Source organism: Haplochromis burtoni, unplaced genomic scaffold (assembly GCF_018398535.1).
Source record: "Haplochromis burtoni strain Fernald_Lab_line unplaced genomic scaffold, NCSU_Asbu1 Contig_336, whole genome shotgun sequence".
NCBI classification, from domain to species: Eukaryota; Metazoa; Chordata; class Actinopteri; order Cichliformes; family Cichlidae; genus Haplochromis; species Haplochromis burtoni.
In genome coordinates, this window is record NW_024582697.1 from 301,735 (window position 1) to 329,635 (window position 27,901).

Here is a 27,901-nt window from a genome sequence, read left to right on the forward strand (position 1 = left end):
GCTGGGTGGATAGTCAGGTGGATGAGATTCAAGGACGGGAAATGAAAGCGGTAAACAGCAGTTACAATGAACCATTTCCCCGCATCAGTGATGCAGAATGGCACAGCAGATGAGGAGAGGCAGCAGGAAACTGAGGAGAGCTTTTGACTGCCTCCGAAAATGAAAATGTGCGAGAGTGAGTGTGTGAGAGTGACTGTGTGTCAAAGACAGATCCAGAGACACAAACACACACACACACACACCACTCGCACGCAGCATGACTGATTTCATTAGTTTGCTAATCAAATCCTACCCTGCCTCCCATTATGACACACCGTCTTCTGCTTCTGCTGATGGGTCAACTAGGTTATTTTCCCCTTCTCTTTCTGCTTCTCCTGTCTTCTTTTATCCTTTCTCATCAGTATCTCTGAAGCAGAAATGAGTTCCAGTGACATGCAGTGTTCTCACAACTTCCACAAGTCATCCTGGAGTGACGCAGGTAAAGTAGAAGATGCCTGAAATGACTTTGAGTGGAGAAATGTGGTGTAATTGTTGCCTCGCCTTTTTATTGACATTTTCACAACCCAGATCGGGAGCCTTTGAGTTAGAGAGAGTGCCAGATTTTCATTATTTATTAATATATTTATACTCTCAATTAATGCAAATCGCGCAGTAAAAGCAAAGGCGCCCGCTGAGTAATAATAAAACTGCATATTATGGGAACCAACCCAAATTCATCTTAACAGAAATCCCTGGACCATTTAGCCTCTATTCCCAAATACTGTGAAAGCTTATTAAAAATAATGAGGTATGTCAAGACAGAAAATGTGTGTAGCAACAAATTACTAGACAGAAAAGATAAAAGGCAGAGAGAGCAGGTTTGCCAGTGCAAAGAATATCGATCCATTATCACTCCACTTCAGAAAAGTCAGGGTGACACATATTTTTCTTTCTGTGCTAGAGCAGATGGTCTGTTAGTTTAGAAATTTAAAGAAGAGGTGATGCAACACAGAGGCAAACATGCTCCTATCCCGACACTGTTAAATGTGTTTCTAGCATCAAATTGTCATGGCTGTGTGCAGGCAGGCAGAGAGGAAGGACACAAAATGCAGGACTCACGGAGGCAAAAATGAACTCGGAATAAACTGCTTTATTGCAGGCTGCTGATAGAACGGAAGACTAACTAAACTGGAAAATATAAACTAACAAGCAAGCAAAACAGGTAGCAGAACACACAGCGTAAGGGTGAGTAGATATTTATAGAGAACAAAGGAATCACAGGGCTTATATACACAGGGGAGTAATCAGGGAATGGAAAACATGAGGGAGACACAGCTGGGAGGGATTGGGCTAACCATCGTGGCTCAAGAGTTGGGAGTTCGCCTTGTAATCGGAAGGTTGCCGGTTCGAGCCCCGGCTTGGACAGTCTCGGTCGTTGTGTCCTTGGGCAAGACACTTCACCCGTTGCCTACTGGTGGTGGTCAGAGGGCCCGGTGGCACCAGTGTCCGGCAGCCTCGCCTCTGTCAGTGCGCCCCAGGGTGGCTGTGGCTACAATGTAGCTTGCCATCACCAGTGTGTGAATGTGTGTGTGAATGGGTGGATGATTGTGTATAGTGTAAAGCGCTTTGGGGTCCTTAGGACCAAGTAAAGCGCTATACAAATACAGACAGACCATTTAACGAGACAGGAAGCAGGTAAAACTGAACACACGGACCTTCAAAGTAAAAAGTATGGTTTCAGAACGCAAAGAACCACTTCAATGGCGATAATTGAGGCAGTAGAAGAAATTACTGATACACTGGATAAAAATAAATATGCAGTTGGTATTTTTGTTGATCTCAAAAAGGCCTTCGACACAATCAATCACTCAATATTATTGGATAAATTGGAAAGATATGGTATTCGAGGGAAAGCTGGTAACTGGTTAAAAAGTTACCTAACGGGTCGGGAACAATATGTTAGCATAGGGCATTACCATTCAGAGAAACTTGGTATTACATGTGGTGTTCCCCAAGGGTCAGTGTTGGGACCAAAACTTTTCAATGTATACATAAATGATATTTTTGATGTTTCTCAAGTACTTAAACTCATACTGTTCGCAGATGACACCAACATATTTTTCAGTAGCGATGATTATACTGATCTTGTAATGACCGTAAACAGGGAGCTAAAATTAATAAAAAAATGGATGGACATAAATAAATTATCATTAAATATAAATAAAACTAAAGCAATGTTTTTTGGTAATTTAAAATATAATATAGAATTACCAATTATCATTGAAGGTGTACCAATTGATAATGTGAGTGAAAACAAATTTTTGGGAGTCGTAATTGATAACAAAATTTCATGGAAACCCCACGTCAGACACATAAAAACCAAAATTTCCAGAAGCCTCGCAGTTTTGAACAAAGTGAAACCATACCTTGATAAAGATGCACTTCGTACTCTGTACTGTACCCTGGTTCTTCCATATCTTACATATTGTGTGGAAGTGTGGGGAAACATATAAAAATACAACTAATCCATTAGTCACAGTACAGAAACGAGCACTGCGTATTATTCACAAGGCTGGTTATCTAGATCATACTCACAAATTCTTTCTTCAGGCAAAGTTACTTAAATTCCAGGATCTGGTTAATTACAATACATCCATAATTTTGTATAAAGCTTTTACTAAACTTTTACCGGCAAATTTACAAACTAGATTTGAAATTCGAGAAAAGGTTTATAATGTGAGAGGCTTTGGAGAATTCAAATTACCCAGAACTCGAACAACCCGTAAAGGTTTTTGTGTGTCTGTATGTGGTGTGAAAATCTGGAACAGTCTGAGTTTACAATTGAAACAATGCAAAAATATTCATAGATTTAAATTTCTCTACAAACAGTTGGTCTGGTCACAGTATACTCAATGATGGTTTTAGTGTGCTCTGTAATGTCTGTTCTCTTACCATTGCTGGTATGGATTCCAAAAAAAAAAAAAAAGTGTGCGTATGTATGTACATATATGTACATGTGTGTGTAGATATATATGTATGTATATGTATGTGTGTTTGTTACTTGTAGTTATTACTGCCTGTTACCTGTGGTAATGCAATTTATAATTTATATATTCTGTATTCAGTTATGAAGGCTCTAATTGTTGTTTGCGAGCTGCCGTTTAGATGCTTGTATGTGCCCGGGGCTGTTGATGGGTCTGTATGCAATGATGGGCGTAGCTGCGGGAAGTTTGTTTTTTTTGTTGATGAGTGAGTATAGGGGTGGGATTTAATAAGTTTTCTTCGTCCCACTCCTTTTTCAGGCAATTTTTGTTTTTTGTTTTGTGCATTTTATGTTCAATATAGGTATTTGTTGTGCCTGAAAATGAACAAATAAATGAATGAATGAATGAACACAGGAAGCAAGAAACAATTTACAAAGATGCAGACCGACACTGAACTAAACCTAGAATAATAATCAATAATATAGAAATATACCAAAATATAAGAAACTGACAAAGCTGGGTCAAAATGACCCAGAACCGTGACACAAATTCAAATATTTGTTTGTTTAATAGGATAAAATGTTTCAGTTTTGATGTGGCTAAGTTGTCTCTTTATCATTTTCAATTTAAGCCTCTATTTTTGTTTTATATTTTGCTTCCCAGGAGCCAGACTTACTTTTAATTTTAAATGTAATTTTTAAAAAATGGTCTATAGCAGTAGTTCCTTGGACTGCTTTTTCACTCGTTTTCACTCCAGTCTTTGAACCATTTTCAGAGGAATGTTTTTTGGTTTGTTAAGCCACTTAACCCTGACCTCTGAAATATTCAAGCATAAAAAAGGGACCTAGCTAAAGAGGATGAACCAGTGTTGTGTTTAAATATGACAGATAACGTAGCAAATCTTTAGGCACTTTGCTACTAACAGCCTGACACAAAAATATCTTTTGTGAATATATTTTTGCCACAACAACATGATTCCCAAAGGATCATTAATAGAAATACAAGAGAAAGAGTTGAAAAGAAAAAAAGGCTGAGGTATGCCAAATTACAAAAGTCCTGGACTGAAAATCGGTGACAACAGGTCTGATGGGGTGATGAACCCAGAATAAATATATGTAAGAGGTCAGGAGAGAGGTACAAACGTGAGTGTATACAGCCATCTGCAAAACACAATGGAGGCTCAGTTGGTCTAGGGCTACATTGCAGCCAGTATTGATGGAGATTTTATCAAAATGAATGGCCTTATGAACACAGAACAGTACCATCAGATTTTGGTCTACTACACAACACCATCTGGAAAACATCTGATTAGCAATGGCTTCATATTTTAGCATGGCAATAACCCCAAACACACTGGCAATGCAATTAGAGTATAACTGGATAGAAAAACACACAACAGAACACTATCAGTCATGGACTGGCCTCCCCAGACACCGTACATAAACATTATTAAAGCAGTGCGGGGTCATCTTGACAGAGGAAGGCAGACACCAGAAGAGCTTTGAATGTCTTTAAAGGAGCCTGGAGAACTATTCCTGAAGACTGCTTAAAGAAATTAGAAGAAAGCTGCCTAAGTGAGTTCAGGCTGTGTTGAAGAATAAAGGTGCTTGTATCAAATATTGACTTTCAAGGTCATTAGAATTGTACAAACCAACTCACACCTCCGATCAGCCAAAAGAGAAGAGGAGCAAGATGAACAAAATGCCCAGGCTGGCAAAGTTTCCAAGTATGTTATCAGTGTGGTCACACGAGATTTTATGCAGCTTTGTGTGCCTGCTCCTGACCACTTGAGGACAATCTGTCATCTAACCTTGTAGCAGCTGAAATTGCACTGTCAGCCAGTAGAGTATGGCTCGGATAAGCAGCTGGATACATAGCTCACTTCATTTAATAGGGTCCAATATCTTCATAGTATAGCTGCACTCTAAAGTCCTCGTGGCAGGATAAAAGGTCAGGAAACTGTGAGATCCAATTGATTCTTTCCTGCTGTGTAGGTTTCAGTACATCTGTCACTCTATGTACATTTGTTTGATGGTCTCTTAGGCAGGTATGTGATTGTGCTGGCCCTTCTACATCTCCCATGACCTTGGGTTAATTGAAGAGCATCATTAGCAGCAGCCTCTGGGCGGTATGGGACTTGAAGTGTCCTGTCTTCTGCTATCAGCTGACAGGGAACAGTAGATAACCTTTCCCCATGAGAACCTAGTTACATTATCTCCCTCTCCAAGCCCTTTTGTTCAGGACAGAGGAGGGTGAAATGAGAAAACACTTTGCAAACAAATAACATCATCAGCCCTACTCCTCCCTTCCTCTCACCTCTTCATGGCACGTCCAAGCTCTCGTGGGACAATAGCCACCTCTGAGTGTCTCAGTGCAGAGGTTGGGTGTGCCAAAAAAACATGCAGAAAAAAACAAACCGATGAATGAGCACACGCACACAAACACACTGCGGTGGTCATTTCAGGCACTCTTAATGTATCCATCTGTGCAAAGAGAAGGACAACTAAATTGGAATGCGAACATTAAGTAACAAAAAGCATAGACGCCACACACTCTTACACTGTCCTATATGCAACAAGCAGAACATAGAGGGAATAGGACCAAAGAAAGACAAATCATTATTATAGAAAAACACCCCTCCTGCTTCCCCACTGGGATATACAAAAGTAGAAAAGAAGAACAGATAATTCACATTGGGAAAAAAAATAGCACATGAATGCAACAGGTACAGTAGCCATAAATATAAAATGTTCTGGACATTTATCACAAAGCAACACCTTTTGCTTTCAAGTTCCATTTGCAACCCAAGTGGGACTCAAAAGCCAATGCTGCAGTCCCAGGGAGGTTTATTAAAAGCAACCGAACACAAAGGGCAGCAAAGAGGAAAGGAGTGTTGGCAGATTTACTGGAATCAGCACACAAACACACACTCACACACATACACACACACAAACCTATCATGCGGCTGATCTTTCCATAATGACAGGTTCACTTTCCGGGGCCAGGTATCTGAGCAGGAGGGCATTCGAACAGGTGGTGCAGAGTAACTAGCACTGCTAGGCTGGGCAGTTCTCCATGCCATGTTGGCACTACCAATAAGAAGCGTCCCTTCCTTCTTCCTCTGTGTCTCCGTCCAGAGATATTCTGTACATCCTGTCCCCGGTAAAGGCAGGAGGAACAACAGGAAATCTTTCCGGCATGGCAGGCTGCTTGGAAGAATGTCATTGCTCTGGTGAAGTGGACAGCCATAAGAGGTAGAGATTAGTTTAAAAAGAGGAAAAAATGTAAAAGGATAGATCTATGAGTTTGTTTGTGGTGGTAGTGGGTAAAAAGTAATTTGTGAGTGAACCTATTCAGTCAGAAAACATAAATGACGTGTATGCATTTTTCATAAGGAATCCCACAGGGACTCAGCTGTCATATCTGTCAGTAAAGGAGAACAGTGAATTTGCGTACATCTCTATGCCCAGCATCCATGGGAGACCGGGAAGGAAAGTAAGTGGTGGCCTTCTAGTTGTGCTGAGCCAGTGTTTCTTCTGAGATTTTAAAGGACAGGTAGGCAGAATTATTTCCAATGTCAAGGTAGGAAAGACTTCCTCCTCTGTCAGAGAATGTCAGAGACGGTTAAAGAGAGCGGGCTGTTTCACATGCTGACTTTGCCAATAACACATCCTCTTCTGAATAATATATAGGCCAGGTTTTTTAAATATTGTTCCATTAACTACGTGCACCAATCAGCCACAACACTAAAACCACATCTCTAGAATTGTGTCTGCCCGTTTGTTCCACCAAAACAGCTGTGATGCATCGCAGCACAGATGCTAGCCCTCCAGAGGGAGGTCTGGCACAGGAATAGTGGCAGTTTAGTTGGGTTGCTAGTTGGTCCTCAGTGGACCTGGCTTGTTTTGGCGCATCCCATGGGTGCTCAGTTACGCTGGGATCTGCAAGCAGATCAATGCTGTCTGCTTTTTCAGAGACATAAGAGAGAATTCAGAAAGACATAGTACTTAAAATATCCTGAATAGCAATCTAAGAATTCTGCAAAAGCAGAGACGGTGGTAAAACTTTTCAAAAGATTTTAATTACATTTGATTAGCGATTTAATATAATGTACTATGCAAAGGTCTTGAGCCTTCCCAGATTCCATTATGGGAAATGGGAAATAAGCGCAGCGATTTATTGAAACAATAAGTATATTTTATATTATATATTGCACTTTATCAGGCTTTTCATCAGACCGTGATGAAGATTTAAGAGTCAATAGGACTGAGTTTGCATCTGCCCTACCAAAGAGCACCTTCTAGATAAGCTTTTCGAGCACACAGCACTTCCTTTTTTGGTTCTTGACAGCCACCCTTCCACTGAGACAATTTCTGACGAGGCTTCAGTGAACAGTAGATGGATCAACTGAAGGGTCAGATGCATCTCTCAGGTCCTGTGTCAGGTCTTTGTTGGAGTTTTCTTTTTTCTCAACAGCATGACTGACACTGTTCACCTGCTGCTGCTTGGGATGAATCTTCTTTATCCTGCACTCGATCACTTTCCTCAATTTTTTTTTTTTTTTTATGTACACAATGACAAGATATGCCAAGTTTTGGCTAATAGCTCACAGAGTCAACTAAAGGACTTTGAACAAATTATGTGTTTTTCCAACAGGCTTTTAAAGTTCCTCAGAATCAATTTTAAATTGTATTTTTGTTAAGTTTTCTGTTATGTGTACATTTAACACTTGTATTATTCATAGGTGACGTTAAGGAGCTTAACAAACTAACAAACCAGTGAAATGAGTGGAGTGAAAACGAGTATAAAAAAACAAAAAACAGAAAAACCAGCCAATGTGCAAAGAAAAACTTTAAAAGACCTTCAGAAAGCCTGGAGAACTGTTGCTTGAGACCACTTTAAAAACTAAATTAAAAATTTGAATAAAGTCTGGCTCCTTTCAAGCAAGATACGAGAAATCAGGAGTGGCTCAAGACTTTGGAAAAGTGCAGAATGTAGTTTTTAATGCATGACAGGGCACTCTGTCCTGCTCACGAAGCTGCTGCTTTCAGGAACCGCCACTGTATACATAAGCAAGCATGTCAAGCAAAATCATCACTCTCATCTGCATGTGTTGCACATTGCCAGTCTTTCCAACAACAACAACACATTATCAGTGCCAAGCATTACGTTTTGCAGACGGGGATACAAATAAACCTGTGCCTTGGTTGTACACGTCAAACTCAGTGAAGCCCAGCTAAATCAACAGAGTTTTTCTCAAACACTCAGAGACACTAGATAACCAGAGTGACCTCTCAAAACAAGTTACATAAGCCTGTACTCAAAAAAAAAAAAACATGAAGAAACAGCAGGTCTTGCACACCACCTGGGCCTTCTCAGCATTTGCTTTCCAGGTTCAGGACAAAAATATGTCACTATACTGAGACTCACGTCCGAGTACTTCTCTACTTACACACAAACACACTGTCCCAGCACAACAAGTCATTCTGAGGCCTTTCTTCCCGTTGGAATCTCTTAATATCCTTTTCCTTTCTCTTTGTTCCACACAGGGGTGGCACTAACACTAAATTTCCACATTTGGTCTGGGCTTTCCTTTTTTTTCCTGAATTCAGTCGGGCCCTACCACAGCTCACTCAAAACAACAATAGAAACACTTGACATCTCTCCAAAGTCTTGACTCTCGCTTGGCTGTGTCTGTCTCTTACGCTCTCCGCACTCTTTCTGTATTCTGTGCCTACGATCCCTCCATCCCCGACAATCCCATGCTGCCGCGGTCTACTGGCAGATACAGTTGACATCCCTCCAAAATTCTTAACACCCCCCTTCCTTTGCACAGTGGCCTGTATTTTCTGCCTGTTTTTGTCAGTCTTGCTGTAGCTCACTGTCTTTCTTTGACTTGCCCGCTCTCTCGCTCTGTCACAAATCCAAATATCCTCCATGTTCTTTTGTGTTTACAACGATATCCGCTTGCCTCATCGCCACATCGGCGTAGAGCACTCTTCTCCACAAAGAAGCACTCCGACTGACATCGTCCCAAAAGCTCAGCCTCACTTTCCATCTTCTGCTTTTTACCTCATCACATTTCACACTTCACCCACACACACACACACAATGAAAGGTAATTCCCTCATTCTTGCTCACATAATGGTGACCATATGGCTTCTTTGCCATTCAGCACGTCTGTCTACGCTGCAGAAATAGCCAAATGTGCAAGCTTTTCTTATGGAAACGCTTTTAATGTTCTTTTTTAAAATCTGACGAACGAACATTGTTAAAGGTTAAGTAGGTGAACTGATGTAACGCACCATCCAAAGTGTTTTAACAGATAATGCACTTGATTCATGTTTTTATTTTATTTTAGGAAAAGTCACACTACTGCAAGCCTTCCAGTACACGTTTTTTGTTTAACTCTTTTTAAGTTTTTCAGCCATCACACATACACCCCTTTTCAAGGTTTCACATATCAAAAGAAAATCGTCTGACCCATGCCAGGATCTAAAATGAGGGAAATAAACATCGAATGAACAAAAATGACATATTGCAATGCGGCATTATTTATTTAACAGAAACCAAAGAGCAGAAGCAGTGGGTACACTGCACAGTGGGTACTGTTTCTTCAGGAATTAAGAGGATAAGTAGCAATCAGGTGCCGCTAATCCAAATGCATTTGATTAATTGATCATCAGCAAGTGTGAGCACATCTATGAAAGCAGATGTTTTAGCAGTTTTTTTGGAGTAGGCGAGTGTTCAAGGAGGAAAGACATCAGTAATATGATGAATGAAGCTAAATGCCCGACTGCAGTCAAACATTTTGAAGTCCAATATTCTGCAGTGAGAAAAATTGCGTAGATTTAGGCACAACTATCTTTCTTGTTAATTTTATTTTTTTAACCTGGAACGCTTTCCCCATCTCCTCCAGTGTTTGCCTGTCTAAGCCCTTTCGCTTTATGAGAACCATAGGCCATTGATGACTCCCTGTACCCTGCCAGTGCACCTGGATCTTGGCAATCCCCAGTTTTTATTTTCTGATCAACGCCTTTACCTCAAGGGGAGGTAGTCCAAATTTGTCTGACTTTTACACTTTGATTTGTCCAGCATGAGCGTCCCTACCAGGAGCTCATGCTTCTAATGGCATAGCTCTGCAGGTCATTAAAATACACAAGTCGCCACACCTGCCGTGAAACGGCTGCATGGCAGGCAGAAAATAGACCCAAAATGCAGGCCTCAGGAGACAAACTGAAAGTCATAAACAGCTTTAATGGTGAGCTTTCACAAAATACAAAACAACTGTAGGATAGTGAATCCAAAACTACAGCTAACTAGGAGGCAGCAGGCAACAAAGAACTCGGGGATGGGGGGTAAGGCAAATAAATAGACACCAGGTAATGAGGGGAGAGGAAACGGGTGGGTGGACAGCTGAAACTAATCACAGAAGATGAGACAAGGGAAGCAGAGCTAAATACAAAACATGAGCGACAAAGACAGTCAAAATAGAAAAGAAAATATCACAGAAGCAAACTTGACAGAGAGACAGAGGACAAACAAATACACAGAACAGGAATTAAAAGGGGGATTAACAAACCTATGACCAACTAAAGCAACCAAGGAACTAAAGGTACAAAATTAAATAAATACAAGAAGAGCAAGAAGAACACTATAAACAGAAGACTAGGAGCTCTATCGAATAGAAGCTGAAAACTAAATAACAACACCAAAAGGAAAGCATATCAGGTATAGGGAAATAACATTAAGCTAAATAACAGCAATACAGAATACAGGACGATAATGCAAAGACAATCAAAAATACAAACTTAGAGAAAACCTAAAAATCCCCAAAACCACAAGAACATGCTGGTATCTCCTCCAGTATCTCCTCCTGGCTGTGAAAAGTGCTGTTTGAGTGCTAGGAGCTAATGGTGTTCCTCCTATTTATCACAATATGATGCTAAAATATGCTGTCTGAAACTCAGTTCTCTTCATCCATTCTCTTAAATAAAACAAATAAAATGCCAACATCCATGAAAAATTGCACATTTAATTAATTGTCAGAAGACAGTCTCATAACTGAAATTCGATTTCGTTACAGGCTGAACTATCTCAGCCAGAGATGCTATTGACCCACAGCTATGAGCAGCGCTCCCCTATTGATTAAACAGCGCCCACATTTGTGGCTCCGGGTAAATGATCAAAGCAAACAGCCGACAGAGGCCAACCTCTCCCTCCCTTTCATGCGCCAGCTGTCTCACAAACTTTGCTAACTCAACATTTTGATTAATGGTGTCTTCACTGGGGGTTGATGACGGAAATTTGCTGGATCTTCTGCCGAGCACTGTGCCGCTCCCCTGAGGGCTCTCTAACTAGAACAGGCAAGTGATACAGCAAAAGTAAATGAGGATGCTAACTACAAATTCAGCTTACCCCAGAAACCCCTCCACTGTATACCGCCTGAGACAAACACAAAAGTCATGTATGCTTTTGCTTCTACATCCTCTTAACAAGTGTCATAATTAACAATTGTGTTGCATTTCACATCTCAGTGAAGAGGAACAGTTTGATACGGAGGCTGCGAAGATAAACACTGCTACAATGTCACAGCGTTGATGAAGGTGCCATTTGAAAAACAGCAGTTGCAGCAGTCTGACTCAACAATGAGACAGCAACAAGATGGAGGTTAGAAAAACTGAAAAAAAGAAGCATGGAGTAAGAGTAATAAGCTGCATAACTTATTGAAAGTTATGCAGCAAACAAAGGGGGATATATCAGGTACTTAACACACAAACACACACATGTGCTTGTAAGTCAGCAACAGCTTTAAAAGGTGACAGCAGAGAAATTCCCTGGGGCTATGAAGTATGTGTACGGGGGAGCAGCTGATAAATGCAGAAGGACTGTACCACACTAAAGCCAAGGGGAAAACCTGAAGCTAAGGCTGGGAGATCAGTTCATACACCAGAGAGACCAGGAACACCGGCAGTTTAAGGAAACATTGGTGATGCTTTTTGCTCCGTATCCATTTTCTTCCATGTATAGAATCCAGGGTTGCAGGAGGGCTAGGTGAAAGGCAGCCCTCCATCCTGGATGGTTGGTAGTCTGTTGCAGGGCTAGCACACAGAGAGACAGACAACCATTCACACCACATTCACACCTACGGCCGACTTAGAATCGCTAATTAACCCAACTCTGTGCGTGTCATTGGACTGTAGGAGGAAGCAGGAGTACCTGGAGAGAACACGCAAACTCCACAGTAAAAAACATCAGCTGGCTGGTGGATACGAACTAATCACTGCACCACCACTAAACACTTAAAAAATTATTACTGTGAAGTGGAAGTTATGTATTGTTAAAAACAACATTTCATACTAATTTCACTGATCTTAGTCATATTTCCTGTGAGGCCAAAACCTAATAGTTCATTCCTTTGTGCCTGTGGTGCTCACTTAATTACACATTAATTATCCTGTTAGAAAGACGCAGTGTTGCTGGAACATCCAGTCTTGTGGACGTTATTCTGGCCTGGTGAAGCTACTAAAGATTAGGCAGGTGTTTGTGTTTGTTAACATTATTTTTTAATTCTCTTTGCTCCTCCATAGGAAAGCAGGGAGGGAGAGCGGCTCGGACTCAAACCTGGATCGCTGTGTTTCAGCCTCCTTGCAGTCTGAGACAGCTGGTTTTAATGTTGTGGCTGACGTACTAACTCAGCCAAAAATGATTTTACAGTTGACATTATGTTAGCTCATATTTATGACTGTATCAGACAAACAGAACAAATACCAACTTGACATTTCTTTGTTAGGTTAAGCCTCGTGAATTCAACTGATGAAATGATGAGGATACACGATGGAATTTGCTTTCTTCACATAGTCTTCATTCTTCCAGATTCCTTCTACCTTGATGAGATTCCCAGTTCCAGATGCACTGAAGCGTCCCCACAGTATAACGCTTCCACCACCACATTTCACTGTGGGGAATGCTGTCCTTTGGGTTGTACATCTCTCCCTTCTTTCTCCAAATATAAGCAGCATCTCTGTGGCCAAAGAGCTTTAGTTTCATGTCATATGACCAGTATCTATAATCTTTCTCCAGGTTGTCCTTTGCATACTTCAGTCTGGCTTGAAGGTGTCTCTCCAACAGAAGTGGAGCTTTTTTTTTGATCTGTAGCCTTGCAGTCCATTCCTGTGTACGGTTCCAGTGATTGTCTTCTTTCAGACTACAATTACTGACTTGGCTAAGCTATTCACTCATGTCTTGGCAGTTGTTCTGGAGTCTTTAGACACATCTCTCACTAATTTTCTTTCCAGAGTCTTTGAAATCTTTCACTTCCTAATTCTGCCAGGCTTGTTCTGTACTCTGTGGCTCTCTTTGAATTTCTTGGTGATACTTCTCACTCCAGTTCTTGACACTTTTGTATATCTATGTCCTGCTTTGTGAGCATCGACAGTTCTTTTTCTCAAGTATAAACTGATTTATTTTGTTTTTGGCAAGAAGCTTTCTCAGGTGACAGCTCAAACTCTTGCTGATGTTTTTATACTGTGCGTAAACTGGAAGATAACCCTCAGTTTTAACTTAATTTTGCAGGTTTTGAATAAAGTTAAAGCACATCACTGCTGAATTATGTAAGACAAAATTACACAACAGAAAATCATTACACAAAAGTGAGACAAGGGTGACAAAAAAAAAACAAAAAAAACCTAAATGGTTCAAGAGGAAGGTCAAAAATATTACAGAAATGTCCTTAACAGTAACACAGGAAGGGTGTGAGAGACAAACATTTCAAAATACTTCCGCATCCACTGAAAGGAGAGAGCTAAAATTGGCCTCAGACACTCTAAAGTGAATTTACCAGCTGCTAATAATGAAGAACTTCACCGCTGTGCATTCACAACAAACCCAAATATGCCCACAAGTTCAAACGGAGGAAAACATTTTTTTTTTTTTACTTCATGCAGCACGCCCACACAAACGCGCTCCATCAATCCGTGCATGTTGAGTATGGTAGCAGGCTTAAGCAAGCACCGACTCCCCGTCATCTTTCATCATTCATAATTCATATAGCCATTTATCACACACTCACTCCCGCTGTGCACACTAACAAGTCACTACAGCACTACAAACATGGAAAGGGTGTGGCTGTATGTGTGGGTGATTGCATTTAGCGTGCTCAAACCAAAAAATAAATAAATAAATTGCAAAAGTAGGTGTTTTGTGACTGAGAGGTGCGCTGTGGGTGGACTGAGTGTTGTGTGTCACCTTAAGAGTGAGCACCATCTGTCAGTGTCAGTAAAGGCTGGTGTGCATCTATTAAAAAGGAGTGCTGGCATTTTCTGTACCCTTGAACACAAAGGGGGGGGAAAAAAAAGAAGCTTAGGATGCATCGGTGACTCATGATAACAATTTATCACCAGAGCGTCTGCAGAACCACGAGGCAAGCTAGCCTAGGCCGATAACACAGCTCACAACTCGCAGTGTACCAGCAGAGATCTAAATAAACAACCACACAGAGCACACAGTGGGATAGCAACAGCTGCAGAGAGACAAAAAAGAAAGATTCTTTTTTGTTTAACTTTCTTTCCATTTTTTTCAGGGTGTATGAATTTTTGAGCTCCTCGAAGTGTGTAATCTATTTGCGTAGGTGTCCTTTAGAGCTCAGACAGTAAAGTATAGCCGCATGTGTTTGTCTTATTCTTGCTGGACTCGCACAAAAATAAGTCTTTGCATTGCTTTGACCGAAATATGAAAGCCAGAAATTCAGTTGAATGGAGTCAATTTGGACCCTTTCTCTCTGTCAAATCACCTGTCCTTCCATTTAAAAAGAGCCAGCTGACCCTCACCTCTTTCAATAGCCCGTTGCCATGGCAATTAGCCTTTGCAGGCCCAGGGTGCACAGCTGGAGTAAAGCGCATGTGTGCGAGTGCGTATACCAGAGCGTCAAATAGCAATGTTCTACCAGAAGTCGCAGGCAGGATTCGGCAAATTACGTACAAGACGTCAATTTTAGTGTCTTTGCTTTGACACCCAGGCCGTGGAAATATTAGACCAACACAGATAATACTTTAGGCAAAAAGTACTATAACTGCAGTGAGTGTTCAGCTGTCCACACTAAGTGGAAGTCTGGTTCTCTCATCCTCCTCCTAACAGGCATGGAGATGTAACGTCTTCATCGTATGTGTTGTGTTCAGGTTGGTGTTATGAAATACAGACACACAAAAGCCATTAACAAAACAGGAATCTATCCATCTGTCTGTCTCTCACTGGATCGTTTTTTTAATACCTTTCTTGCATGCCCTCTCCTTTTTTCTGCTGCTATTTCTTTTCCGTGCTTCCATTCTGCTCTATTTTATTATTTCTTCGCTGCAGGAGGGAACATTTTGAATGCAGGGAAATATACAAACTGATCTTCTCAGCACATTTGCATATGTGAAAACTCCTGCCACGTAACAGATTGGCTTGCTGCATGCAATCATGGAAAACAGCCAGAAGATTGCTTTAAAAACTCTGGCTGTGTTGAAGAAAGTTTACATTATTACAAGCTATTGTGTTACCAGCCACTTTATTGGGTACACCTTGCTAGTTTGGACTTCTTTTTGCCTTCAAAACTGCCGTTATTATTCATGGCACAGATTTAAAAAGGTTCTGGAAGCTTCTGGGATTTTGGTCTACAATGACATGACAGCACATGCTGCAGATTTGTCTACTTATCCATGATAAGAATCTGAAGGTGATCTGTTTTCAATCAATCAATTAAAACAGATTATTATGGATTTGTTTTCATATGGCTTTCATATGTACCTGTTTTCAGTGATATAAGTCTTTCTTTCTCTCTTTTTTGCCATATGTTTCAAGTGACCTATATTTGACAGTAGCACATTTAAAACTGAAAATTCTGTTTTTGGTGTACCACCCCAATATTATTTGTGGCCCCTATATGGGCACCTCTGAATAATTTCTGGAGGTGCCCCTGTCCTGCTGACGATGGGTACACTGTGGTCATAAAGGGAGCAACAATACTCAGTTAGGCTGTGGCATTTAAACAATATTCAGCTGTTACTAAAGCCCCCCCCCCCAAAAAAAAAAAAATTCCCTAGACTATTACACCACCAAAAGACTGAACTGTTAATACAAGGAAGGATAAATCCATGACACACAGTGTGGTTTTCTGTGGCTGTGGCCCACCCGCTCCAACCTTTGACTTGTTGTGCGTTCAGCGATACTCTTCTGCATACCTCAGTAATAAGTGGGTATTTGAGTTACTGTTCCCTTCCTATCACAGCAGTCTGAGTATTCTCCTCTGACCTCTGACATTAACAAGGCATTTCAGCACAGAGATTTGCCGCTCACTGGATATTTTTCTCTTTTTTGGAGCATTCCCTCTAATCCTAGAGATGGTTGTGTGCAGCAGTAGCTCAGCGGTTTCTTTAATACTTTAAGACCAACATGTCTGGCATCAACAATCATACCATGTTCAAAGTCACTTAAATCACCTTTCTTTACCATTTTGATGCTCAGTTTGAACTGAAGTACGTCCTCTTGACCACATCTACATCCCTAGATGCATCGAGTTGCTGCCACGTGACTGGTTAAATGGATAATAATAATAATAATAATGGATTGGATTTATATAGCGCTTTTCAAGGCACCCAAAGCGCTTTACAATACCACTATTCATTCACTCTCACATTCATACACTGGTGGAGGCAAGCTACAGTTGTAGCCACAGCTGCCCTGGGGCAGACTGACAGAAGCGCCATCGGCCCCTCTGGCCAACACCAGTAGGCAAGTAGTGTAAAGTGTCTTGCCCAGGGACACAACGACCAGGACAGAGAGCCCAGGGATCGAACCGGCGACCTTCCGGTTACAGATGCGATTCCCAACCCCCTGAGCCACGATCGCCCTAATTGCATTAGCAAGCAGTTGAATAGGTGTACCAAAGTAACCTGTGAGTATAGATAAAAAGCTTTATCTCTGGTCTTCTACAAGGTTGTTACTTTAGGATATTAATAAATATTCCAAATGCAAAAAGTATGAGAAGGTATGAAAACTGTTTACATTATAGTTATAGAACATTGTTGTAACACACAATAAAGTTATGTTTACAGTCCTGCAAATCAGCACTCCCTCCATCCTCCACTACTCACAACCTCCTGAGTTATGGACTAATTATAGACAAATCTGTCCACAAACACCTCCACACATTAGTTCAATGCATGGCTCCACTACATTAGCTTACCTTCATTAAGCCTCCAGTTTAATGGTGGCTAATGAAGCAGCTGAAACAGAGGCCTGCTCTCCTCTTATACCAAAACAGATCCTACAATGACATCAGTATGATCAGAAATGACAATGCCTGCAACAGACAGCAGGTCTCAAGTCAAGCACTTTGACACAATGTGATTCAAACACAGGTTTTTAGGAGAAGGTGGAAAATTTCCCACCACTTTCCCAGAGACAAGGAACGAAAAAGAATTGATAAATTATCCCTGACTTTGGCGAATTAAATCTGGAAATACTAGTAACATGACGCACAAACACTCAAGCAGTCACTCTTGTCACCTTAACAATATCAACAAAACACTACATTTATTCTGCAATAATTATATCGAGTCAATATCATGGCAGGATGGCTTTTACAGTACACAGCATTAAAAATCCACGATGTAACCATTAAAATGTTACCTGCGAATTAGACTTTGTAAGCAAAACTATTGAGTTGACGTCCTTACCTTAAATTTAAAAATGAAACAAGGCATGTTCCACTCCACATACTACATCTATTCTACAGGCTCAGCCATGTCAGCTGCTTGCAAGTGCAGCGTCTTATCACGGAGACAGCTGTGCTGCTGATATCAGGTCCTCTCATCCTCCTCGCCCTGGGTCATCTCTGTCACAACAGACAGAGGTAGGACACTTTAGCATTGAGTCTACAGGACAGCTGTCCCCTATAGGTGGGCTGAGAGGTCTACAGGGTCCTCTGACACTTGTCAAGAGGAGGCGTATCACAATGAGGATGCATGGATTTTCAGAATATAAATAAAAATCTCCCACAGTATCAGCTTAAATGAAAGCTCATTGAGCTCTTCTTTTTTTTTTTTTACATTAGTATGTTTTCTGCTTTTCCTGCTCTTGATCCAGAAGCTGATTACAGCTCCTCCTCAATTTTTTACTGCTTGCTGGGTCAAAACAGCAAGCAGTTCCCTTGCTTACACAACTCTCCTGAACGAAAAGAGCTTTTTTTCTCGTTTTTTAATCCTGCAGAGTAACAGTGTGACACAGAAGATTATCGAAATGATTGCTGCAATAAAAAACAAAAAAAGAAATAATCAGCTAATCACCACATCATAATCCTTCAATAACCTTGCCACAGTGGACCTGTGTTTGCAGAGCTTGACACCCTGAGGCTCTGCAGACTTGTTCAGTATGATAAGGTCAAGGATGACAAATGGTGAGATTGCATTTCTGGGGGCTAGAGTGCCATGCCGTGCTGAACTATAATATGTCCTGTACAATATCAAACAATGTGATGTATTATGCCATTACTCCCTAGGCCAACCTGGCATCTGCCATGCAAAGCCAAGGTGCTCTAGCCTCTGCTTGGTCACTGTAAAACTGTATAACAGCTTAGCTTTCCCCTGGCTGCCTCTGTGCAGTTTTGTCCCACTTTCAGTCCACTACTACCTACCCCTTATTTAACGCACTTACCTTCCTAACAGTTGTACCACAACAGTCTAGCATGTCTATAGCCCTATGTATGCCTCTCATAACCCCACCAAGCGCTCAAATGCAGCCCACTTCACTTTCGCCACCCCTGTCTTTCAATTGTAGGGCTGAATGCTGTGTGTGCATACTGATTTGGATTCAAGAGGCTAGACAGAAATTATGCCAGGTATTTTGTTGTTGGCAAGGGGAGAAGACAGCTGCGTATACATATTAGGGTGAAAAAGCCAAACCATTTAACTTTTTGTCAAGTACAGCAGTATAAGGGCAGTGGACGCACGCAAACAAACACACACACACACGTCCATATCGCTTTGGCAGTAAAATCCAGTGGTTTTAATGTGTTTAGACAATTTTTGTTTATGTGTGCTTCACTCCAGAGCTCAAAACTGAAACCAATGAATGCAAAATACAGTGAGCCAATAGAGATGTATCTCTGCTTCTTCTTTTTTCTTTTCTTTCATTAAGCTACTAATATCCGCTGGTCAAAAACCAGGTCTCTCCCAGCAGAACAGGACCAAAGCTAAATGCATTTCATCGTCTCTCTCACCTTGATTTCTCTTTCTCTGCTTCTCTAAGCATAACCACAAAACCAGCCTCATTTATCCCAGTCAAGGTCACAGGTAGAAACCATTGTAAGTAATTTTCCACTGAGCTTAAAGGAAATATTGTGCAATTTGCTGAGTGACCGTAGCTCCCTACAGAACAGCACAGGGGTACAGACATGGGAAAGCTAATATGTACATGTGCACGAGTTAACCAAAACAAAAATAACTGTCAATAACTCGTAAATGTTAAAGGATATTAATAGAGCTGGAGACACAGACATTTTGCAAATTGGTTTTGGTCTTTGCTAAAAAAAAAAAAAAATCAATCATAATGTAGCTAATCAATTCTTAGCAAGGGGTAAAGGCGGTGCGACAAATTCACAAAATAAAGAGACATGTTGCCTTCTGCATACAAACCCTGGTTATTTTCATTTGATATCTACACGACATCAAACGCTGTCTGGTTGCTGTTGTCTCCCTTGTTTCCTCATCACAAACACACACGGCTATGACAGCCTCATTATAAGCAATCAATATCATTTGCTGTGATAAAAAGGGCTGGCAGGGAGACGGCCGATGCGTTCCGTGGTCGGGATAACAACAGGCCAGTGAGGGAAGATATGACGATGGAGAATTACTAACATTAATCACTTTAGCCAAGGAGATTACCCAGTCTTGCTTAATTAGAAATCTCCCTCAGGGCACAGAGATGAAAACAGGGTGAGAGAAGGTAATGCTGTACGTAGCCGCCCGACACAGCTTCGCTCAGCAATATGACATATTAAAAGGTCATGAACATGCTAAACCTCGAGGCAGCTGGTTAGTGAGAACGCTGTAATGAGTATTCTTGGTAAGAGCCTATTGTACAAAAGAGCTATCAGAGGTTCAAATTAGGTGAAGTGGAGCAACTGCTTCTCATTTTGCTTCATTTCTTTTTTTAAAAAAAAACATTCATTTATGTACTTTTGGACACAAGTAGTTGTTCTCTTCGTACTAATATGTAGTAGGGTGGAGTTTTGTTTGAGGACACACGCACTGTTGGTGCTCTTGTAGTTTGGTGGCTGTGTAGGACAGTTTGTGTTGTCACAACAACTTGGAGGGTACCCAGACATCTGCAGAGTCATTCACACCCAGGCAGACCCTTTCACAGTCATGAGCAGGGAAAGCACATCACTGGTTTTCAATATTTTGCCAAAAGTATTCACTCACCCAGCCAGATCATTGAATTCAGGTGTTCCAAACCCTTCCATGGCCACAGGTGTATAAACTCAAGCAGCTAAGCATGCAGACTGCCTCTACAAACATTTGTAAGAAAATGGGTTGCTCTTATTCACCCAGTGAATTCCAGCATGGTACCGTGACAGGATACCACCTGTGCAGCAAGTCAAGTCACCAAGTTGAACTTGCACACCCAGCAGTTATACAGCAAAGTTATTGTCTGCCAGGGAGGCATTGTTTGTCTGTTTGAGAGATAGGCCCAGCTTAGAAGCGATTAACATTTGAATCCAGATCTGGAGCCAGCATCTTTTGGAAGGATTGTGGGCAGTGCTATACATGGACATGATGTAGTGCCCCCAGGACTGGACCTGCATCTTTTGTGAATGGCGACAACATGAGTTTGACCAATATAAATAAGCCCATGAATGTGGGTCATTAGACCTGGCTCTGCTGTGTCTGTCTGCTCTCTGGTGCTGAGCAGGCACTGTGCAGTGAGTTTTTAGAGCTACTGGGTTGAAAACACATGCCTTCCCGTCTTCTGAAAAAGCTGTGACAGCTCCAAAGATTACTAAGAAACTCTATAAAGCTGAAGGGACCTTCAATTTAAGATGATAAATCCCTGCGGGTTTGTTACTAACAATCATTTTCCATCTTTTTCATTATAAGAGTATCTATCAGAAGTGTTTTCACTAACTATCCAAAGCAGTGTGGGCATTACTTGTGACAGCTGTAACTACTAGTTGCTCACATGTAATATTGTTGAAGTTGTGGAGATTAAGACATGAATTGGTTATGAAAGCAATAACTTCATTCTTACTGTAGTATGTGCAATCCTCAGTAAGCATCAGCCAAAAATAAAAAACAACGTTATTTTTTCCCAGGAAACAATGGCTTCTTGAAAAAGAGAAGAGCAATGTTTTGTGTGGCGATTCTGTCATCAGCAGAAAAATAACAAGGCCACACCGACAGTCTCCTCCAAAGGGATAATCTTCTGCAGGTCCCATCATTCTGCATTGCGCACAAAGGAAAGACGTATGCAGGTACTTTTCTGGGGAAATGAAGCCAAATATAGCTTTTCCAGTAAGAAAAAGTAACAAACAAAAAGCATAGATAGCTACGTGATAAAAAGCCTGTATGTTTGTTTATAGAAGAATCATATCATAATATCCTTCCAGCAAACCGTGTTATGATTTATGGTAAGGCTCCAACTGCCTATGAATACTATTTTTAAATTATGCAATTAAGACGCAAATCCTTTAAAAAATGCCATAAAGTAATGAGCAATATATATTTAATTGTTATATGTCCTCTAAAGTGAGGATTTGCTCCTTTTTTTTTTTTCTCCTCGTGGCAGTCAAACTGAATATTTCAGGGGTAGACTTGCAACTTGATGTTGCAGATCATCACTTTTGCCTTGACCAAACTAATTTCATGATATTTTTCAGCATTTCTACAGACTAATATTTGATTATTGTTGAATTTTGTTGGATTTAATTTTGTTTTGCTTAGAAAAAACACACCTTCAGGTTTTTGACTCCTTGCTAGATAAGACAGGCATCGCCACGTCACCTTAGAAACACAGTAGCAGGTATTTCTGTCAAAGGTGTCTCAAGTGCAACGAAAACAATTAGAGGCTCATAATAAACTGTAATATCCGCATTACTTACAAGAACAGGATGCAAACTCGGCCCCAATTTCATCACTTTCTTCCTAAAACTCCTCACTACTGAGGTTTAGAGCTGAGGAGGGAACAGGACGCAGCTGTAAAACTCAACTGTCCACACGTGGCTGCCCTCTGTATGAACCTTCCTTTTTTTACAATGAACCATAAACAGCTTATATTAAAAAGCAGCTCGATATAAATAAGAGGATATAAACTTGGAAGTAGGCACGTTTTGGTCAGAAACCCACCTCCAACTTATAGTGCAATTGCAAAAAAACCCAGAAACTAAAACATTACACTAACTCAAAAAGTGCTTCAAAGATACATAAAAGACAGCCAGACGGCGATCGCTGTCTAGGTTGGAGAAATTTACTTCTGAGTCAAGCAACAGGAACCAGACTCAGACACAATCCATGCTTGGCTGCAGTGGTACCCAAGAGATTTACACAGAGTGAGCTAGACAGCGGAGGGAATTTTACAGCGCTGGAGAACAACTCTCTCCTGACAGCCAGCTCTGTCACTGGCATAGGAAACCTACAGGATGAAGATAAATCTTATGGGGGGGAAGTGAATACATGATGGAGGCATGAAAGGAGGCATGAATAAGGGGAAAAGAAGAGGCGAATAGGGCGATAGCACTCTGGATAAGACATTTATCTTCAGAATAAAAATAAAAGAAGCATAAGAGCAAGAGTGGTAGTCGCTCATTAATCTAAAAGATGAGAGGAAAATGCAGGCCTATAAATCGGCCCTGCCGCCTGGTAAACAAAGGGCACTTTCAGTCGCTCCTTTTCCTTGACTGATCCCAGCACTGATCTCTGGGGGGAAATGATGTGTATATAAATACACTGATAATTTATGCGCCCAAATTATTAATGTCTACATTTGAATTGCTAATTTGTGCTCACACTAATTCCTGCCTAAAATGCACTGGACAAAATCTGACATGCAGCCTTCAAGGCAGCACAGTGAAGCAAAAATAAACCCAAAATGCTAATTCAAAAGGGCAGATGAACACCATCTGCAATACCTTAGTCAGACACTTTCACTTCACTTACAATGGCTGATAATGGATCAGAAAGCCTTAAATGACGAGAAGAGCAGTTAAGCCAACATTTAGTCACACTGAGGCGTTTTGCATAAATGCATCATATAAAAAAAGCCTCCAGTCGAGCAGCATAAAAGACAAGATAGAGGGCTGAGGATATAGCTGCAGGCAAATCTCTTTTAGAAAAGGTGACAGTTGCATTAAGTTGTAAAGCAATCCCAGAGGTTCAGGGCAAGGTAACGGGAACGCAGCACACTGAGGACGTCTGGAAGGCAATGTAATTGAAGAAGAGAACAAAGAGCGGGGAAGGACGGGAAAGAAGATGGCGTCTGTCTGTGATAGAGTCACATAGTACCAGTGCCACAGAGGGCACTGATAACACACTCAAAGCCCTGCCAGCCCATCAGGTATAATACATGATGCTTATACTTCGTTCTGACCTTGACCAATGCAAATGCTTCCTCACAAGTGCTTTGATTCACCTGGAGGGTGAAATAGTAATATGCTGGCGTGAGCACACATTTCCTCTGTGGGTAGGGTAAAAGTATTAGAACACATCGACTTTAATGCCGATGAACCGACAGCCAATCTACAATAAAGCAGATCGAAAAGCAACAAATGTTTTTCACTCTACTTTATCATTTCTTCTCACTTACCTTTGAGCTGGTCAGCCACCACACTCTGTCCTATTCTCTCCATGACCTGTCCGTCCTCATGCTGGTAGCGTTCATCCAGGAATTTGGCAGTGGCGTGTGATAGGTGCACCTTCCCAGCAACGCCTAGTTGCTCCATCAGGTTGGCCAGGTTGACATCGTTTGACCAAACGTCGAACTTGAAGCGCTTCATGCCCAGGATGCCGCACAGTACTGTGCCAGTGTGGACTCCCACCCTCATGTTCACCATCTCCCGCTTCTCCTGGCAGAACTGTTCAATAGCCTGAATCATGCCCAGGCCCATCTCCACACAGCAATAGGCGTGATCTGGTCGGGGCTCGGGACACCCGGCCACACAGTAGTAACAGTCTCCTAGAGTGCTGATCTTTTCACAGCCAGTGAGCTCACAAAGTCTATCAAATCGTCCGAACAAGTCATTAAGAAGTCCGACGAGGGCATGAGCAGATTTGTTGGCAGACATTTTGGTGAAGCCCACAATATCTGCAAAAAGGATGCTGACAGGCTCCATCCGTTTCATGTTGAAGGGCCTGAAGATGATCTGGCCTCGGGGGATGGAGGTTTTCTTGCGTTTATTGTTTTTAGGGCTGGAGATGGCAGCAGCAGCCCCGCTGGTGGAGTACCGTTTAACAGAATGATCACCTATGTCGTCATCGCCCTGCTTCATGAGCTCATCAGCCACGATTCTGGGCATAACAGAGTGGATCATTCGTTCCTTCAAGGCTTTCTCCACTTCCAGGTCTTTGCCGTGCATGATAGCTTGTCCGACCTTAAGGAAGGTGCTCCGCGACCGCACCTCAGACATGATGAACAGGTGCATACCGATGGCGTGAGCGCAGAGATGAAGCAAGGCTTTTGCTGGGCCCAACCACCTTAGAGTATCCCAATCTGATGGGGCGGCTAAGCTCCACTTCTCGCCTACCTGAGTCAGTTGCAGCCATCCCAAACTCTCAAAAAAGATGGAGTAGAGAAACCCAAGGAGGACAGAGGCATAGAGACGAACGTGGAGGACGCTATATAGCAACAGAAGAACCTCAATGCAAAGGGAGAAGGTGCCTACAGGAGAAAGACAGGGACACCAGTTGCTATCTCCCACAAATTTTTCATATGACATGTTGTATGTGGGCCCTATTCCACTGAATTCTTCCACATCAAGTGTAGGTGCTGGAGACTCAGGGTCCTTGAAGCCAGATGTCTGAATCTGGGGGGCCAGGGTCAGTATGAAGGTTACAAGGATGAGGAGCAGAGATGCTTGGTTGTAGCAGCGAGAGTACAGTTTGGTAAACGTTAAGAGGAAGAGGAGGAAGCAGAAAAGGAGGAAGGAAGCAGTGGGGACGAGAAAAGCAACCCTATCACAGCGGGAAGGGTTGGCAGCAAAGTAAACTCCCCAGAGTAAAGCAGCTGCTAGGAGGTAAAAAAGCACAAAACGGAAGCGTCTCTGGGTCTGAGGGAAACACCGTTCTCTACAGGCCTCCTCCAGGATAGAAGAGTCAAACTTTGGGTCCCAGAAATGGCCGGCAGATCTCTCAAAAAGCTGTGGCATCTTTTTGTGAGAACGAAAACTCTTGACCACCGGCCTCCTCAATCCGGACTCCCCAGAGCTACAGCTAGAGGAAATGCTGTACTTGCAGTGCTTGGCTCCGCCAATGAAGCCTCCCCCGATTGAACCCAGCGGCCCGCCTCCATGCTTGTGTTTGACACTACTGCCAATTCTCACCGAGACGCCTCCATCTCCACTTGAGTCACAGCTCACTTCTGTGTTGTGAGGCAACAGTTGCTGATGCTGGGGGGATGCCATGTTTTCTTCTAATCTATAGAAAAGAAAAAAATTACAAAAACCCCAAAACTAGGCAGAAGGCACAGTTATTTCTCGGGAAACACAAATGAAGTAAGGCAAAAAGTTGCGGCCACACAGTATGATTGTTCAATCTTTAGAATTTAAAAAAAAAAAAAAAAAAAAAGGAAGGGTTGGGGAAAAAGTTTGAGAGAAAAATCACACTCTGTGCTCTGGCTGCAGAAACACCAGCAGACCATCCAAAGTTTCTGAGTAGTTCATTTCTGCCATTCTTGACGTCAATCCCTGCATTCCTCTGCATTCCCGATGTTTTGACTCGACGCACTTGAAACTGCAAGGTTCACCCAGTGCCTCCTCTGCCGAGGCAGCCAGCTCTTTGCTTCATTCATTGGAAACTATTTGGCCAAACGGACAGAATTACACAATACTGTGAGTACGGGAAAATGCTGAAAAATACACACATACACACACAAATAGGACTGAGAGGATAAGTTATTTTAAGGTGCTCTCAAAATGTGTCTAAAAAACCCAGATTCAATTCTGTCAAGTTGTTATGTACTCAGTGTGTTTGCTCAGCCCGCTTTCATTGCTGGTGCGTGTCCAATTCCGCTTATCCACTCAGTTACCCACGCTTCTACTTCCATACACGTCGATGTCAAGTGAACTAAACCATGTGAAGTTTACATGACTGAGCAAAACTTCATCCAGGGCCAGTCGGACGCAGTGGTTCGAGCTTTTGTCGTTTGCTGTGTCGATCCAAAAGGTCAGCGGTTAAAATTAAGGCGTAGGTTAACACCGGATACAGGGATCATGCCACTTGAGTTTTTATTTTTATACCCCCACGCTCCTTGCCGCAGGGCCTAATCGCCAACACACTCATGGACGGCGCCCCGTCCTCGCCTGGCTTTCCACTCCAGAGTCTCCACAGTCACTGCGTCTCCGAACTCGGCAGATATTTTGTGCACGGAGTTCTGCAGGAGCGAGATGCGATGCGAATGAACTATTCGGCGTTACTGCAAGAGCTCAGACGGCAATGACCACTCCACAGATTCGCGCGCCTCTCAAGGCTATAGCCCAGCCAGTCTTAAATCAGTGTTTTGTTAGCGCTGCTTTGGTATTCACATCCAAACTGTGGCCAATTCATCGTCAGTGCGCCCCAAGAAGGAAAATATCCAGATTGTCTTAATATCCTGACCATTCCCGGCTGTGTGGTGTCTCAGACGGAAATCTGCGAAGACAAACAGACCCCTGGAGCAGGCAGCGTGGAGTCCAGTCCTTCCTGGTATATGAAGTAAAGTTTGCCCACGACAGCTTGGTCCCCCCTGTAATCGCCAGACGACGAAAGCCCCGGAGAAAGTAGGGCTAATTAAAAGGTCTCCACCTCCTCCCCACTCCCCCCAGTAGCACAGTCCCACAGGCTAAAGCACAGCGCTGCCTTCATACGGCCACTTTGATTAATTGGGCAGGATACAAAGAATATCGTCATACCTCCAGGTGATTCAAGATTCAAATGATAGGCTAGATTAGGGCTGCTGCTGCACCGTCCTGCCTTTCCATCCCTTGTGCCGTCCACAGTGAGAGATAGAATTGTCCTATTACCGGGTTATCTGATCACAATTTGTGTGCCGCACCGGCGTCTACACGTGCGCAAAAACGCTGTGCGCGCAATCCAGGCGCAGCGGGCAACACGGTGGCAGCAGCAGCCGCCACCATCTTCTGTCTCTGTGCGCTTCCAGCCGTCCAGCCGAGAGAAGTGTGTGTTTGTATGTGAGTGTGTGTGTGTGTGTGTGTGTGTGTGTGTAAGAGGGAGAAAGAAAGAAAGTGACGCCAGAATAAATACCATATCACGTCCCCTCTTTTCTTTCAAAATAAAAACCCAAATGTGGCTTTTATAGTTGTTTAAAAAAAGGCACAGAGTCATAATAATCCATGTATTAGCATGTATTACATGGTCAATATAACACATACTTTCTACAACAACCTTTTTATAGGGTCACCTTAAAATACTCTGTTAGCATGAAACTACAAAAGAAAGCTTCAGCAAACAAATTTGTGGTTTTTAAGTAAACCCATAATCATTCAGACCCTTTATTTTCTTTCGGGATTTTGTTGTTGTTGTTGTTGTTTGTTTGATTTATTTTGTGTGTTTAAATAAAATTAAAAAAAATTTTTTTAGCTTCAACAAAAAAAAGAAAGAAAGAAAGAAAGAAAGAAAGAAAGAAAAGAAAATGCTATCCATAAGTGAAAATCTCAGGTTATTATTGTAGAATTTAGAGTTTATAAAACA

The 27,901-nt window shown here is 42.0% G+C and overlaps 1 protein-coding gene across 1 annotated transcript in view; it reads right to left on the reverse strand.

The window, feature by feature from the left end:
* LOC102293549 (adenylate cyclase type 9) overlaps window positions 1–27,406 on the reverse strand; it is a 43,514-nt gene extending 16,108 nt beyond the window's left edge. Inside the window, exon 1 of the mRNA XM_005943986.3 lies at window positions 23,805–27,406. Coding sequence (XP_005944048.1) covers window positions 23,805–25,617 — 1,813 coding nt within the window. The 5' untranslated portion in view covers window positions 25,618–27,406. The remainder of the gene's footprint in view (window positions 1–23,804) is intronic.
* Window positions 27,407–27,901: the final 495 nt, after the last annotated feature.